This window comes from Chiloscyllium punctatum, chromosome 23 (genome assembly GCF_047496795.1).
Source record: "Chiloscyllium punctatum isolate Juve2018m chromosome 23, sChiPun1.3, whole genome shotgun sequence".
Taxonomy (NCBI): domain Eukaryota; kingdom Metazoa; phylum Chordata; class Chondrichthyes; order Orectolobiformes; family Hemiscylliidae; genus Chiloscyllium; species Chiloscyllium punctatum.
In genome coordinates this window covers 83629961-83644974 of record NC_092761.1, presented here as the reverse complement: position 1 = coordinate 83644974, position 15014 = coordinate 83629961, and the positions used below count along the sequence as shown (strand labels likewise).

The 15014-nt window shown below is 45.7% G+C and overlaps 1 protein-coding gene across 1 annotated transcript in view; it reads left to right on the top strand.

Moving 5' to 3' along the window:
* The window catches only part of dscaml1 (Down syndrome cell adhesion molecule like 1), a 584291-nt gene extending 569807 nt beyond the window's left edge, over positions 1 to 14484 (top strand). The window contains exons 29-33 of the mRNA XM_072593321.1: positions 2274 to 2392; positions 5260 to 5412; positions 7153 to 7347; positions 9441 to 9785; positions 13691 to 14484. Coding sequence (XP_072449422.1) covers positions 2274 to 2392; positions 5260 to 5412; positions 7153 to 7347; positions 9441 to 9785; positions 13691 to 14118 — 1240 coding nt within the window. The 3' untranslated portion in view covers positions 14119 to 14484. The remainder of the gene's footprint in view (positions 1 to 2273; positions 2393 to 5259; positions 5413 to 7152; positions 7348 to 9440; positions 9786 to 13690) is intronic.
* Positions 14485 to 15014: the final 530 nt, after the last annotated feature.

Sequence of the window (15014 nt, the reverse complement as noted above, 5' to 3'; positions counted from 1 at the left end):
CTAGAGGTGCTGTCTTTTGGATGTGATATTACACTCTAATATGACTGTTTGGGTGGACAGTAAAGGACGGTAAAGTATGAAGAGGAGCAGGGGAAATCTCTCAGTCTTGGCCAAGATGTTCCTTCCACCAGCACCACGTAAAGGCAAAATTGTCACTATTTTACTATTGGGCAATCTGGCTGTGTGCAAATTGGCTGCTGCTATTGTCCACACTGACTATGACGCAAAATAATCCATTGGCTGTAAAGTCACAAGGACGTAAAAGGTGCCACATAAATATAAGTTCTTTTTCTTTCTGATGAAGACATGACTCTGAAGATAAAGAGTAATTTCTGATAGAAGTTGGCATGCTATAAATATATATCGGAAAATCTGTTGATTTTGGTAATGATTCTCGTTTCAATTGCCAGAAAACACAGAGGTAAGTCAAATGTTTGGGAAGCTACACACAATTGATTTGCTTTGTTGTCACTCGCACTTTCAGATTTATTTTCTCCAGAATGAAAGGCAGGGGTCTTCCTTTGGGAATTGCTAGCCGTGGTGCTGAAACCAACAGTAAACTGATTTGGGTAACATTATGATCTTGGATTGGGTTGTTACTTAACAACATGAAGAAACTGTCATAGGAGCACTACATGGTTTAACAGAACATAGAATAGCACAGCACAGCAATAGGCCCTTTGGCCCACCATGTCTTGTGCTGACCATGATGACATTCTAAACCAGTCCCATCTGCCTGCACAAGGTCTGCATCCTTCTATTCCCTGCCTGTTTACGTCTCTGCCTACATGCCTCTTAAATGTTGCTAACATATATGCTTCTACCACCTCCCCTGGCAAAACATTCTAGGCATCTACCACACTCTGCGTAAAAAAATTGCATATCTCCTTTAAACTTTCCCCCTCTCACCTTAAACCTATGTCCCCTTATGATTAGATTACCTACAGTGTGGAAACTGGCCCTTCGGCCCAACAAATCCACACTGACCCTCCGAAGAGTAACCCACCCCCCTATATTTACCCCTGACTACTCCACCTAACACTACGGCCAATTTAGCGTGGCCAATTCACCTAACCTCCACATCTTTGGAACTGTGGGAGGAAACCTACGCAGACACGGGGAGAACGTGCAAACACCACACAGACAGTTGCCCGAGGTGGGAATTGAACCCGGGTCCCTGGCACTGTGAGGCCGCAGTGCTAACCACTGAGCCACCATACTTATATTTAACATTTCCACCCTATCCATGCCGTTTATAATTTTATGCACTTCTAACAGGTCACCCCTCAACCCCCAACAATCTAGCAAAAACAATACAAGTTTGTCCAATCTCTCTTTATAGTTAATACACACCAATCCAGGCAACATGCTGATAAACCTCTTTCAAATCATCTCCAAAGCCTCCGCATCCTTCCTATAGTATGGTGACCAGAACTGCACACTATACTCCAGATGTAATCTAAGTAAAATTTTATGCAGCTGCAATCTGGCTTACCAACATATACTCAATGCCCAAACAAATGAATGAAAGCATTCTATATACCTCACTTTACACACTGGAACTGCCACTTTCAGGGATCTTGCACCCCAAGATCCCTCTGTAGATCTTCCTAACTCCTAAGGGTCCTGCCATTTACTGTATACTTTTCTTTTGCATTTGACTTCCCAAAATGCATTGCCTCCCACTTGTCCAAATTAAATTACATTTGCCATTTCCCCAAGCAACTTTCCAACTGATCTATATCCGGCTGTATCCTTTGACAACTACTCTCACAATCCACAACTCTAACATTTTACATGTCATCTGCAAACTTAGTAATCATATCACCTACATTTTCATCCAAATCATTTATGCTAATGGTTCTGGGTTTGATCCAGTAACTGAGCTGTCCTCACTGTGCTTGCTTGGTGAAGCCTGGGTTTGCTGATGAAGGGCTTATGCCCGAAACGTCGATTCTCCTGTTCCTGTGATTGCTGCCTGACCTGCTGTGCTTTTCCAGCACTGCACTCTCGAAGCCTGGGTTTGATCTCAGAGATGAGGAAGCAGACACCCAGATCAACCTGGAAGCTCAGCTGCAAGCATGAGTGCAAGCCTTTTGTAACTGTCCTGAGATAAACACCTATGAACTTCCTATTTTCCTTTGAATCTGTCAGATTTTACTTCATAATGTTGCGGCGAGACACCTTGGCACTTTTACTATGTTGAACGTGCTACATAAATGCATGTTGTTATCTGAACCATGACAGTCTTTTTTCAAAATGTTTTCTTACAGCAAGAACAATCGGAGCTTCGATACTCCAGTGAAGGGGCAGCCACAAGGACCCCGTCTTCACATCGACATCCCTAGGGTGCAACTGTTGATAGAGGACAAAGAGGGGATTAAACAGCTGGGTATGTGACCAGTGGTGACACCATGCTGGGTCATACTTAAAATTTCCAGAAGTCATAGAACCTTACAGTGTTGAAAGGGGCCTATCGAATCTGCACTGACCCTCCAAAGGGCATCACATGCCAGACCTAGTTCTCCATCCTATCTCTGCACTCCCCATGGCTAATCCACCCTAACCTGTACATCTCTGTGGACTGTGGGAGGAAACCACAGCACCCAGCAGAAACAGAGTGAACATGTAAACTCCAAACAGACAGTCACCCGAGGCTGAAATCGAACCCGAATCCCTTGAGCTGTGAGGCAGCAGTGCTAATGACTGAGCCACCGTCCCACCCAACTGCATTTGTTACATCTGGTGAAGGGTCCCAATGTCAATGGACAAAAATTGAAAAAGAATTAGAAACCTGAGCGTAGGATGAGAAGGCACATGGGATGTTACCACGGAAAGGTCAGGGTGCCATTGAGAGACAGCTTAGAGATAGATAAAAAGGGCAATTTGACACCCCATTGGATAGAGGAGCAACTGAGGCACAGGTTGGGAGGTTGAGTCAGCAGAGTTGGACAAACAAAGAGCAAAGCAGTGTTTTACTGTGCCCCATGATTTGTTAGACCTGCTTTTTCTATCATTCATTCATGGGGTGTAGGGCGTCATTGACTGAGCTGGTGTTTTATGGTGGTGAGCTGATTTTTGAACCACTGCAGTGTAGATGCTGTCTGTACATCCACAATGCTGTCAGGGACGGAATTCCAGGATTCTGACCCAGCAACTCTGAAGGAATGGCAATATATTTCTAAGTCAGAACGGTGTGCTCCTAATGGCTGAGGTAAAGTGGGTGAACAGGGGGAATTGTTTAGGGGGCGAGGATCCCTGTCTGGTGTGTTATTTTATAACAGCAACCTTCTTGACCTGTCCCATTTCCACTCCAAATATTTCTATGATAAGGTGAAACAGGATCACTGTACAGAGGAAACAAATGGGACTGATCTAACAATCTATTCACATTGATTTCGTGTTCTCAATATCACCGATGATTAATATCTTGCTCAAATGCATCTTGTTAATTTAAATTTTCAAGAGTGCAATTGATAGATTTTTTAAGCCAAGGGTTTGAAGGGTTACAGAGTTGTGTGGATTAGGGCACGTGAAGTGCCAATCAGTAATGACCTGACTGAATGCTGGAACAAACCAGAGGGCTTGAATGGTCCATTGGGTTCCTGTATAATTAGACCACGTAAACTTTGCCTGTTTAGAAATTGTGGATTTATTTGAAGAACTACCCAGATCGTAAATCTTATATTGGGAAGTTATCCTTATTCTAGTGAAAGGACAGAATACAATGCTGTACTTGACTTGCTGAAACTACTGAGCAACAGGTATCACCAATTCACGGGGAGAGTTGTACCTTTACAGATTACAGCTGATTCGCTTTAATAAGATATTAAATATGTGTCTTTGATTTGGGATTATTTGGATCTATTTTGATGCTCATTTTGTTTCCGGACTTCTAGTTTGAGGACTTGAGTACAGGAGTAGTGATGTCTTGCTTCTATTGTGTAGGAGCTTAGTTAGACCACACCTCGACTTGAAATATTCCTCTCTGTCCAAGGATGCTGCCTGACCTGCTGTGATTTCCAGCACTTTTCGTGGACAGTTTTGGTTTCCTTATCTCAGGAGAGATATTATCACCAAAGACAGTGAGACAGAGAGAGAGAGAGAGACAGTGTGTGTGTGTGTGTGAGAGAGAGAGAGAGAGAGAGAGAGAGCAATGCATGTTTACCAGACTTGTTCCCGGAATTGTCCATGAAGAGAGATTGGCTTATGTTCTCTCGACTTTCAAAGAATGTGAGGTGATCTCATTGAAACTTGCAAAATAATTGAAGGGATGGACAGAATTGATGCAGCAAAGATGATTCCCCTGCTTGGGGGGGTCTAGAACCAGGGGCCACCATTTAAAAATAAAGGGGATGCCAATTTGTTCCAAGATGAGGCAAATATTCTTTACTCAAACGGTTATGAATCTTCGCAGTTCTCTACCACACAGGGCTGTGGAAGCTTAATTTTTAAATAGAGTTAGGTAGAACCTGACAGCTCTTTGCCAGTGACAGACAGAGATCTGGGGATAGGCTGAGTTGTGATCATATTGAATGATGGTTCAGGAGTGAGAAGCTGAATAGACCACTCCTGTTCCTATGCTTGGTCTACCTTCCGCCAGCTGAGGAGGAGCAGGCCCCATCTCCCCCAGCCTTGCTATACAGTCATAGAACTAGAGGAGATCAGAGCAGCGAAAGAGACCTTTTGGCCCATCCTGTCTGCCAGCCCTTTGATAATCTGCCCAACTACACCAAAATTGAAGCACTCCAGATAAGGGCAATCTGAAATGAAAGCAGAAAATGGTGCAAGTACTCAGCTTGTCAGGTAGCATCTGTGGGGAGGGAGTGAGTTATCATTTCACATCCTACGGAGAGATCACTCAGTTGTTAACTCTGTTTCTCTCTCCATAGATGCTGCCAGACCTCCTCAGTACTTGCAACATTTTCTGCTTCTAATTTCCCTGTTCTTTCCCTGCTTGGGGGGTCTAGAACCAGGGGGCACCACTTAAAAATAAAGGGGATGCCAGTTAGTTCCAAGATGAGGCAAATATTCTTTACTCTAGTTCTATGACTGTATAGCAAGGCTGGGAGAGATGGGGCCTGTTCCTCCTCAGCTGGTGGAAGGTAGACCAAGCATATGGCTTTGCAGATATTTTCCCTTAAAGGGTTCTATCCCACTGTGTAACCTGTTTCTTATTCCTGTTACCTCTGGTTCTTCCAGCAGTGACATGTACAGAAGCACCTCACATTTTCGCTTTCTGTCTTCCTGTGGCTATAGGAGACGACAAGGCGACCATTCCTGCGACAGAATCCGAATTTAGTCAGTCTGTAAACCCCCAGAGTTTCTGCACTGGTGTTTCTCTCCACCATCCAGCAATGATCCAGAACACAGGGCCACTCATTGACATGTCAGACATCCGACCTGGAACCAGTGAGTACCAGAGCCTTCTAAGGATTTATCGAGAAGCTGCGAATTGATGGAATCGAAAGCTGAACTGGTTAGAATATGGAGCCTGTCCTAATTGATCCAAATAACATAGATGCATTTGTACAGCAGTACATGAGAGAGAAAGCGATAGAATAACAGCCTCAATGGAGTTAAACAAAGAAGTGAGAGTTTGTGTGGGGTGTTAGCATTTGCACATTTAGGGGAGGTATATTATCACTGGATTATCAATCCAGAGACCTGAGGACTTGGGTTCAAATTCTGCCATGGAAAATGGTGATTACATTCAATTTTTAAAAATCTGTAGTTAAGAGTCTAATGATGATCATGAACCTATTGTTGGTGAAAAAGCCCATCTGGTTCACTAATTCCTTTTAGGGAAGGAAATTGTCATGCTTACCTGGAGTAGGCTATGTGAGACTCCAGATCCACAGCAATAGGGTTGACCTGTAATAGGGATGGGCAATTAATGCTGGCCCAGCCAGCGACACCCTCATCCCATGAGTGAATTTAAAAAAAACACTTTGGGCTGGGTGACCTTTTTTTATTTCATAAATGTACATGTCTAATTTTATAAAGTTCAAACTTCAGTTCAAGGTTGGCAATAGGAGCTGTACCTGTACAAGCGCTGAAGCTTTAATGCCAGACCCTTTTAGAATAGGAATTTCTTTATTTACACATGACCAAAATACTGCGGATGTGCGGTATCGGAAATGAAAAGGCAAGCCAGTGGAAATCCAGCAGGTCTGGCAGCCTTTGTGGTGACAGAAGCAGAGTTAACATTGTAAGCCAATGTTAGAATTTGACTCAATCTGATTGTGCCCTGAGGTGTTAGCCTTTTCCCTTTCCACAATGGCCTGTAACATCCTCTGTGTCTTTCCAGCGTTTGTTTCTACTTTCAGTTTATAAACCCTTTAGCAGACAGAAAAACTGGCTCCTGGTGGTTTATTTAATAAAGGGTAACGTAGCAACAGAGTCACATTGGCCAGAAGCCTTAGTATGCATTGAATGACACACTGGACATTCCCAAGCTAGGGGATAAACAAAACCTTAGTGTTTCTTTCTCCTGTCTCATCCCCTCTCTCCTCCATAATTTACTGCCATGGTTTGTACCCAGACATAGAAATAACACAAGATATGGTGTTATCAATATTAGTGACTTCAGGAGGACCCTGATTTCCCACCTCTAGAGGAAGCTGTGGTGTCATGGTTATGTTCCTGAACTAGTAACCTACAGGATCAGACTAAGTTTTTCCATCAAAGCCGCTGCCCATCTGTTAATAAAATCTGGAATTGAAAGTGAGTTTCAGAAATGATGCTAGGAAACTACCGTCAATTGTTGGTTTTTTAAAAAAAAATCTGATTCACAAATGCCCTTGAGGGAAGAGAATCGGCCATTCTTGCCTGGACTAAATGTAAATTAGACCCGCAACAATGTGGTTGATTCTTAACTGCCCCTTGAAATCCAAGCTGACATGCTGGTCTTGCCAGGAATGGCCACATCCTGTGAAAAAAATAAAGGAAAAATAAATGAAGGTAACTTGGTGAAAAATATCTGAAGATGAAGCATTTGCACACAGATAGCACTGGCCTTGCCACTTTTGTATCTATTTTTATTTTTGCCCTTCTATGGTAAGGAATTGAAGAGCAAAGAATGAGCCCCAACTATTGTTATGGAACATAAACTTAGTTACCTCAGTGCTCTGACTCCTCCCGTTCTGTCAGATCCTGTTGCTAGGAAGAGTGTCAAATCAGCACACAGCACACGGAATAGATATTCCAGCCAATGGACCCTAACTAAGTGTCAAGCTTCCACCCCAGCCCGGACTTTGACCTCTGACTGGAGAACGGTGGGGTCACAGCATGGAATAACCGTGACCGAAAGTGATAGCTACAGCGCAAGTCTGTCCCAGGACACAGGTAGGAGAGCTAACACTGGATCAGAGCTTCCTCATCCTTGTTCTTTTCTTCATGCCATTAATCATTTGCAATGTTACACTGTGTATTTTAAAAAGCAACATTATTTGTTGTAACACTGCCTGATATTTCAGGACGCACCACCCCCCACCTACACCACCCCCAATCTCATCACTCCCCACCCTCACCGCCCCCAATCTCATCACTCCCCACCCTCACCACTCCCCACCCTCACCACCCCCAATCTCATCACTCCCCACCCTCACCACCCCCAAGCTCACCACTCCCCACCCTCACCACCCCCAAACTCATCACTTCACACCCTCACCACCCCCAATCTCACCACTCCCCACCCTCACCACTCCTCACCCTCACCACTCCCCACCCTCACCACCCCCAATCTCATCACTCCCCACCCTCACCACTCCCCACCCTCACCACCCCCAATCTCATCACTCCCCACCCTCACCACCCCCAAGCTCACCACTCCCCACCCTCACCACCCCCAAACTCATCACTTCACACCCTCACCACCCCCAATCTCACCACTCCCCACCCTCACCACCCTCACCCTCACCACTCCCCACCCTCACCACCCCCAATCTCACCACTCCCCACCCTCACCACTCCTCACCCTCACCACTCCCCACCCTCACCACTTCCCACCCTCACCACCCCAATCTCATCACTCCCGACCCTCATCACTCCCCACCCTCACCACACCCCCACCCTCACCAGTTCCCACCCACACCACTTCCCATCCTCACCACTTCCCACCCTCACCACACCTCCACCCTCACCACTCCCCACCCTCACCACTCCCATCATTCCTGGTCTCTGTCATCCCCTCTCCCTGTCCCTCCATCTCCCTGACCCACCCTCACCACACCCCTATCTCACCAGTTCCCACCCTCACCACTCCCTATCCTCACCACTCCCCACCCTCATCGCTCCCCACCCTCATCACTCCCCACCCTCATCACTCCCCATCCTCACCACTCCCCATCCTCACCACTCCCCACCGTCATCACTCCCCACCCTCACCACTCCCCACCCTCACTACTCCCCACCGTCATCACTTCCCACCCTCACCACTTCCCACCATCATCACTTCCCACCCTCACCACATTCCACCCTCACCACACACCCCCCTCACCACTCCCCACCCTCACCATTCCCATCATTCCTGGTCTCTGTCATCCCCCCTCCCTGTCCCTCCATCTCCCAATCCCTACCTCTCCCAGTGCCTCCTCCTCCCCATTCCTCTGCCTCCCCGTCCCTCTCCCTCCCTGTCCCTCCCCCTCCCCATCTTTCCCTCTCCCCATCCCTCCCTCTCCCTGTCCCCCCTGTCCCTTACCCTCACCATACATCCCTCTCCCCTCCCTCCATCACCCCATCCCTGCCTCTCCCAGTGCCTCCCCCTCCCCATTCCTCCACATCCCTGTCCTTCCCACTCCCTGTCCCTCCTCCTCCCCTCTCCCTCTCTCCCTCTCCCCATCCCTCCTCCTCCCTGTCCCATCCCTCCCCGTTCCTTACTCTCACTATCCCGCCCTCTCCCCCTCCCTGCCTCTCCCTGTCCCTGCCTCTCCCGTCCCTCCCCCTCCCTCTCCCCCCTGTCCTCCTGCTTCCTGTACATTCCTCTCCCTATCTCTCCCCCTCCCCCTCTCTCCCACTCTTCCTCCCTTCCCCTTCCTGTCTCTCCCTCTCCCCGCCCCTCCCAATCCCATCTCAGCCTCTCCCCATTCCTCTCTCTCCCTTTCCCTCCCCCTCTCCTTTTCCACCCACTCCCCATCCTTCCCTCTCCCATTCCATCCCGCTCTCGTCCCTCTGTCTCCCCATCCCTCCCACTCCCCTTTGCTCCCACTTGTAGCCTCTGTCACTTGATTGCGCCCTCCCTCTCCATTATCACTCTCACACAACCGGGAGTGGGAGGGGCATGGAACAGGAAGGTGAGTGAGAGAGACAGGGAATTGGAGGGATGGTGAATGGTAGGGTTGATGTGAACCCATGTCCTCTGTCCAACAACCCTCCTGAACAGGGTCCTGTTACGTTCATTGACTCACAGTGATCTCCCTCTTACATTGTTTCGTTAAAAGATAAAGGCCGGAACAGCATGGTTTCCACAGAGAGTGCCTCCTCCACCTATGAGGAGTTGGCACGAGCCTATGAGCACGCTAAGCTGGAGGAGCAGCTACAACATGCCAAGTTTGAGATCACCGAGTGCTTCATCTCCGATAGCTCCTCTGACCAAATGACAACTGGCACCAATGAGAACGCTGACAGCATGACGTCTATGAGCACCCCGTCTGAGGCTGGCATCTGCAGGTTTACAGCTTCACCCCCACAGCCACAGGATGTTGACCGAGGAAAGAACGTTGCTGTGCCCATCGCCCACAGAGCTGGCAAAGACTTCCACAGCCGTGGCATCCAGCGCACCCCAGGTACAACTCTAGAACCGTACATTGTGTGGCAAAGCGGCCTGCTTTATTTCCGGGTTCTGCTGAGCAATTTGAAAGATATAAACGAGAAGCTGAATCCTGTGGATGTTGGAAATCTGAATGAAAAGAACACAAAATGCTGGAAATGCTCAGCTGGTCTGGTAACTTTAAAGAGAAAAGCAGCTATTGTTTCCCCAGAAACCTTTGACCTGTCAACAACACAATTCTGATGTAAGTTTTCTGAAAAAAGGTGAAGGCAGCATAGCCCTACCCTGTCATTAGAGAGAGAGATGACTGGTGCTATTTTAACCAAAGTGTTACCACATCTCAGGTGAAGGGAGAGGTTGAGAAGGAGAGCCCTTCATAGTAACCTTTGCAAGTGCAGGCATTGAACTTGCATTGTTGGTGTTCGTCTGCATTGTAATCCTCTCACCCACTGAGCTCACTAACCAAAGGAGGCTCCAACAGAAATATCTAAAGAAACTTCATTCTGCAGGAGGGGGCACTGGACTCAAAATATTAACTCTGTTTTCTCCCCAAATACACTATCAGACTTGTTGCATTTCTCCAGCAATTTCTCAGTTTCTTTCAGATTTCCAGCATTCACAGTTCTTTGTTTTGTTCTAGTGACCTCGTGGAATGTTTATTGTGTTCATTTGTTCTGTGGTTAAATGAGTCTGTTTACAATTGATGCTCACTGTGCTTGATTGCAGTTAGGCCTGGGTATGGACTCAGAGCAAAGTAACTCAGAGCAAAATTCTTTCAAAAGCACTAGAAGCTGGAGCGTGGCATTGATATTTTACACCTCTGAATTGGTGTGCAATATAAAGTATACAAGTAGGTCATCGATCTGAAAATATTCATTCTGATTCTCTGTCCACAGATGCTGCCTGACATGCTGAGTATTTCTTGTTCTGTACTTGAGTACTAAATTAGAATTCAGATCAGAAAGGGCTACCTGTCTAAAAATCTCACATCGTTACAGTTTCTCAGCTGAAGGCTGTTGCACGTGTTGAAACGGGAGAGATAGAATTTTGCATTTAATCTGACCTGACAGCGTTTAATAGAAGCAGAGAATGGTTACAGGACGGAAGGAGACCATTCTGCCCATTCTGTCTGTGCTGACTGTGAGAGCTGCTCAGTTAATGTGCATTCCAGATCTGAACCACACTCTTCCACATGTTGTTGTTGCTTTTTTCACCAGACATCTTAGATCAATGTCCTCTGGTTCTTGATCCTTTTTGTTGAAGGGAAAGATATTTGCCCAACTAGAACCTTCATGATTTTAAAAACTTCTAATTTTCTCTTAACCTTCTGCCTAGTATAGCAGTCCCAATTTTCCCAATCTATCCACCAAATTGGTGTCCCTTATTCCTGGAAATATTCAGATCATGTTTTTTATTTCTGCATTCTCTCTAAAGCCTTGACATCTTTCTAACTTATTATGCCCAGAATTGCACACAATGCACCAATTGATGTTAGGCAAAAGTGAGGACTGCAGATGCTGGAAGGGCTTTTGCCCGAAACATCGATTTTCCTGCTCCTCGGATACTGCCTGACCTGCTGTGCTTTCCAGCATCACTCTAATCTAGACACCAATAGACGTTGACAAGGCTTGGCTTTGATTCTCACCTGGGCTATAACTTACTCTAGATCGGTCCGCTAACTGAAGCTTTACTCTTTAACTAAGCCTGTTCTTTATCAGTCCTGGGAGTGTTTGATGGGGACAGTGCAGAGTGAGTTTTATCTTGTATCTAACCCCATGTTGTATCTGTCCTTGGAATGTTTGATACTGATGTTGAATACAAATAATAAATGTTTCTTTCTAGCAGGCCACAAGGGGAGGTAATGGTCGAGAGGTTTGTCACTAGACTATTAACCCAGGGTTCTAGATATTATTCTGTGCATCTGGGTTCAAATCTCACCATGGTAGATGATGGGATTTGAATTCATTGTTTTAAAAACTCTGGAAATGAAGGTTTAATTATGTTTAGGAATCTGTTGTTGATTGTTGCGGGGGAACAATTCACTAATGTTCTTTGGGGAAGGAAGCAGTGTGAGCTATAGCTGAGGCTAATCAATGTGATTGACTCTTAACTGCTCACTGGGCAATTGGGTATGAGCAATAAGTGCTGGCCTAACCCACATCCCATGAATGAATAAAAAAGACCTTCATTATTGACAAGCTCACATTGATAAAGCTTGTTTCTAAAAAAAATTCCTTTGAGACATTGCTTCCTACTAAGTATAATTAATTCAAATTGCCATGGTTACAATTATGAGCAAAAGCCTCCAAAACAGCATTTTATCACGCAATCTTAAATAACTATGTTGTTTCCCTTATAGTGATCCCATTTATAGGCAAAACATATTCTCTTGTTCTGTGGTTATGTAGCTGCAGCTTGACTTCTTGCTAACTCTGTGTCTAGGAGACAAAAAAAAACTGCAGATGCTGGAATCCAAAATAGACAGGCAGGAGGCTGGAAGAACACAGCAAGCCAGGCAGCATCAGGAGGTGAAGAAGTTGACATTTCGGGTGTAACACTTCTTCCGGACCGTGGGGAGCTGCAGATAAAGGGGGGTGGTGTGGGCAGAGTGGTGAAGTGGGGATAGGTGAAGACAGGTGGAGGGTATGACCTGGTTGGTCAATGGGAGGCACAGCGTTGTGGCAGAGAGAAAGAGACTCCGTTTTTAACCCATAGATTTCTTTACCAGAAGCCAGCCTTTTAATTTTCAAAATGCAGATGTCATCCATATAGGTGCTTTTGTCAGATTACGTGGTCACATAGTCTGTGGAAGACACACTGTATCAACAGACTGATTGGACCAGGTCTGTGCCCTTGATTCCTCACTCCCACAAATTGTTAACCATTACTGACGAACCATCTGGATCACTAATAATCCTGAGAGAAGGAAACTGCTGTCCCCACCTGCTCCGGCCTATATGTGACCCCAAACCCAATAGCAATGTGGTTGACAATTAACTGCCCTCTGGGTAAATTATGGATGGGTAATAAATGCTGGCCTAGCCAGAGATAACCACATCCTGTGAATGAACGTTTATAAAACTGGTTCAGTGAGACCAAATCTCTAGACCTTGAAGTGCTTGCTACCTTGCTTTAGCAAGCAGTGGTCACGTCAGTTTGGGGGATAGGCTGGTACAATTTGGCGGATGACACTGCAACTTGCCTGCGTGATGCTACCTTGGTGCCAATGTTAATGTAAGAAGCTAAGTGCTCCTGTTGGCTGAGAGGGAGACAAAACCAAAATGAGGTTACCTTTATCTGAGCAGGTATCTCCTGCCAAGGCTTGCAGTGATGATATAGGTCCACTAAATCATCCAGGAGAAAGCAAACTGGAGCTTTTTTTCATTTTGTTATTGGATGTGGACACTGCTGGCAGGGATAACATTTGTTGTCCATCCCTAATTGCCCTTGAACTGAGTGGCTTGCCTGGGCATTTTGAAAGGTCATTAAGATTCGTTCACATTGTTGTGGGTCTGGTGTCCCATGAGGCCAGACTAGAGGTAGAGAACTAATTTCCTTCCCTAAAGCATATTTGTCAATGAGATGGACTTTTACAACAGTTAGCGATAGTACCATAGTTGCCATTACTGAGATGACTTTTAGATTCCACATGTAGTAAAGAATTTGAATTTCATTGTGTGCTGCGCTGTGATGTGAACATGAATCTCCAAGCCATTAGCACAGACCTCTAGTTACTACTGTGCTCTGCCACTACCTCATTTTACCTTCAGCTCATCATATCTGCATCAGGCATTGAATATCCATCTATTCGAATCCCATTTTCCAACATTTGGCATGCCAGAGTTAGCCACCTTTTAAAAATGGTTGAGTTTGGCTTTATGTATTTGTTTTAATCGTATTTTAAATGCATCCATTTCTCAGGTGACTATTGCAACCTTCCCCTCTACGTCAAGTCGGATGCTTTCTTCCGCAAATCAGATGTCCGTGATCCTTGTCCGGTGGTGCCGCCAAGGGAAGCCTCCATCCGGAACATGGCCAGGGCTTATCAGACGCAAAGCCGGCACATGACCCTCGACCCCAACAGCAAGCCGCCCATCCACCCGCATGCCACAGCCACATTACCTCAGAGAACTGTCACCGCGTCGAGCTCCACAGCCACTGCTTCTGCCAACATGGCTGCCGTCACCGCCCCTGCTTCCACCGCAAACGCCCCGGCTGAACCGCGGCTGCCCACGCACACCAAAATCGGCGGCTCCAGAGACTCACTACTAGAAGTGAGTACAGCCGGACTGAACAGGTCACAGAAACAAGGAGCAGGTGCCTACTCAAAGTCCTACACCCTGGTGTAAGGCGCACGCAGGCCCCTTTTCACCCTCACCCTTGTTAATTTGTAATAAAAATATTTCTTGTACATAAGGAACTCTTTTTGTATAAATAATACTATTTTCTTCTTCTGCAAACTGACCAGTGCACAACAAAAAAAAATCAAAATGTGATGTTATTTAAAAAAGAAAAACAAAAAAAAAATTCACATTGTTTTGAACGAAGAACACAAATGAGGTTTTTTTTCTGATGTCGTGAGTTGTTTCGAAGCCAATTCCTCAGAGCCAATGCATGCGGACTATTTTACTGTTAAAATCAACCACTCATAAAGAATCTGCTTCTATTTGCAAATGCTTGTGTTAATACCTTTTTTCTATGAAGAAACTCAAGACGCCGTGTGCAATAAAACATTTGTTTATACGTTGTTGTTTTCTAATTGGCTTAGCCTCTTTCATTGCTGAGTAAATGGGACGAACCCAGGGCATTGAAACAGGAAGAGGCCATTCAGCCCACTTGAGCCTTTTACCCCATTAAATTGAAAACATGGCTGACAATTATTTTCCAAGCTTTCAATTGCAGTCTGTCACATTTAGGAACGGGCATATAAATGAGGAGCAGCTTACATTTTGATTTATAATGAAAGTCCGTTAGAATGGGTCTCACTATAGTACTTAATCATTTATGGGCATGGGTCTCATGGCTTTCAAATTAAACTGCAGCTTCGATTATCCTCATGAACATCTCACTTAGTTGAACCTTTGTGGCATAGAGTAATCACAACTGCACCATCGACAAAGTAGTACAGCTTTTACATGATATTTAGAAAGTGCCTGAGCTTAATCTTGAGATGGTCCCAGGGTACACAACTACCTCCAGTCTGGGCTTTGAACCTCTTCAGATGTAGCCTCCTCTGTATTCCTGA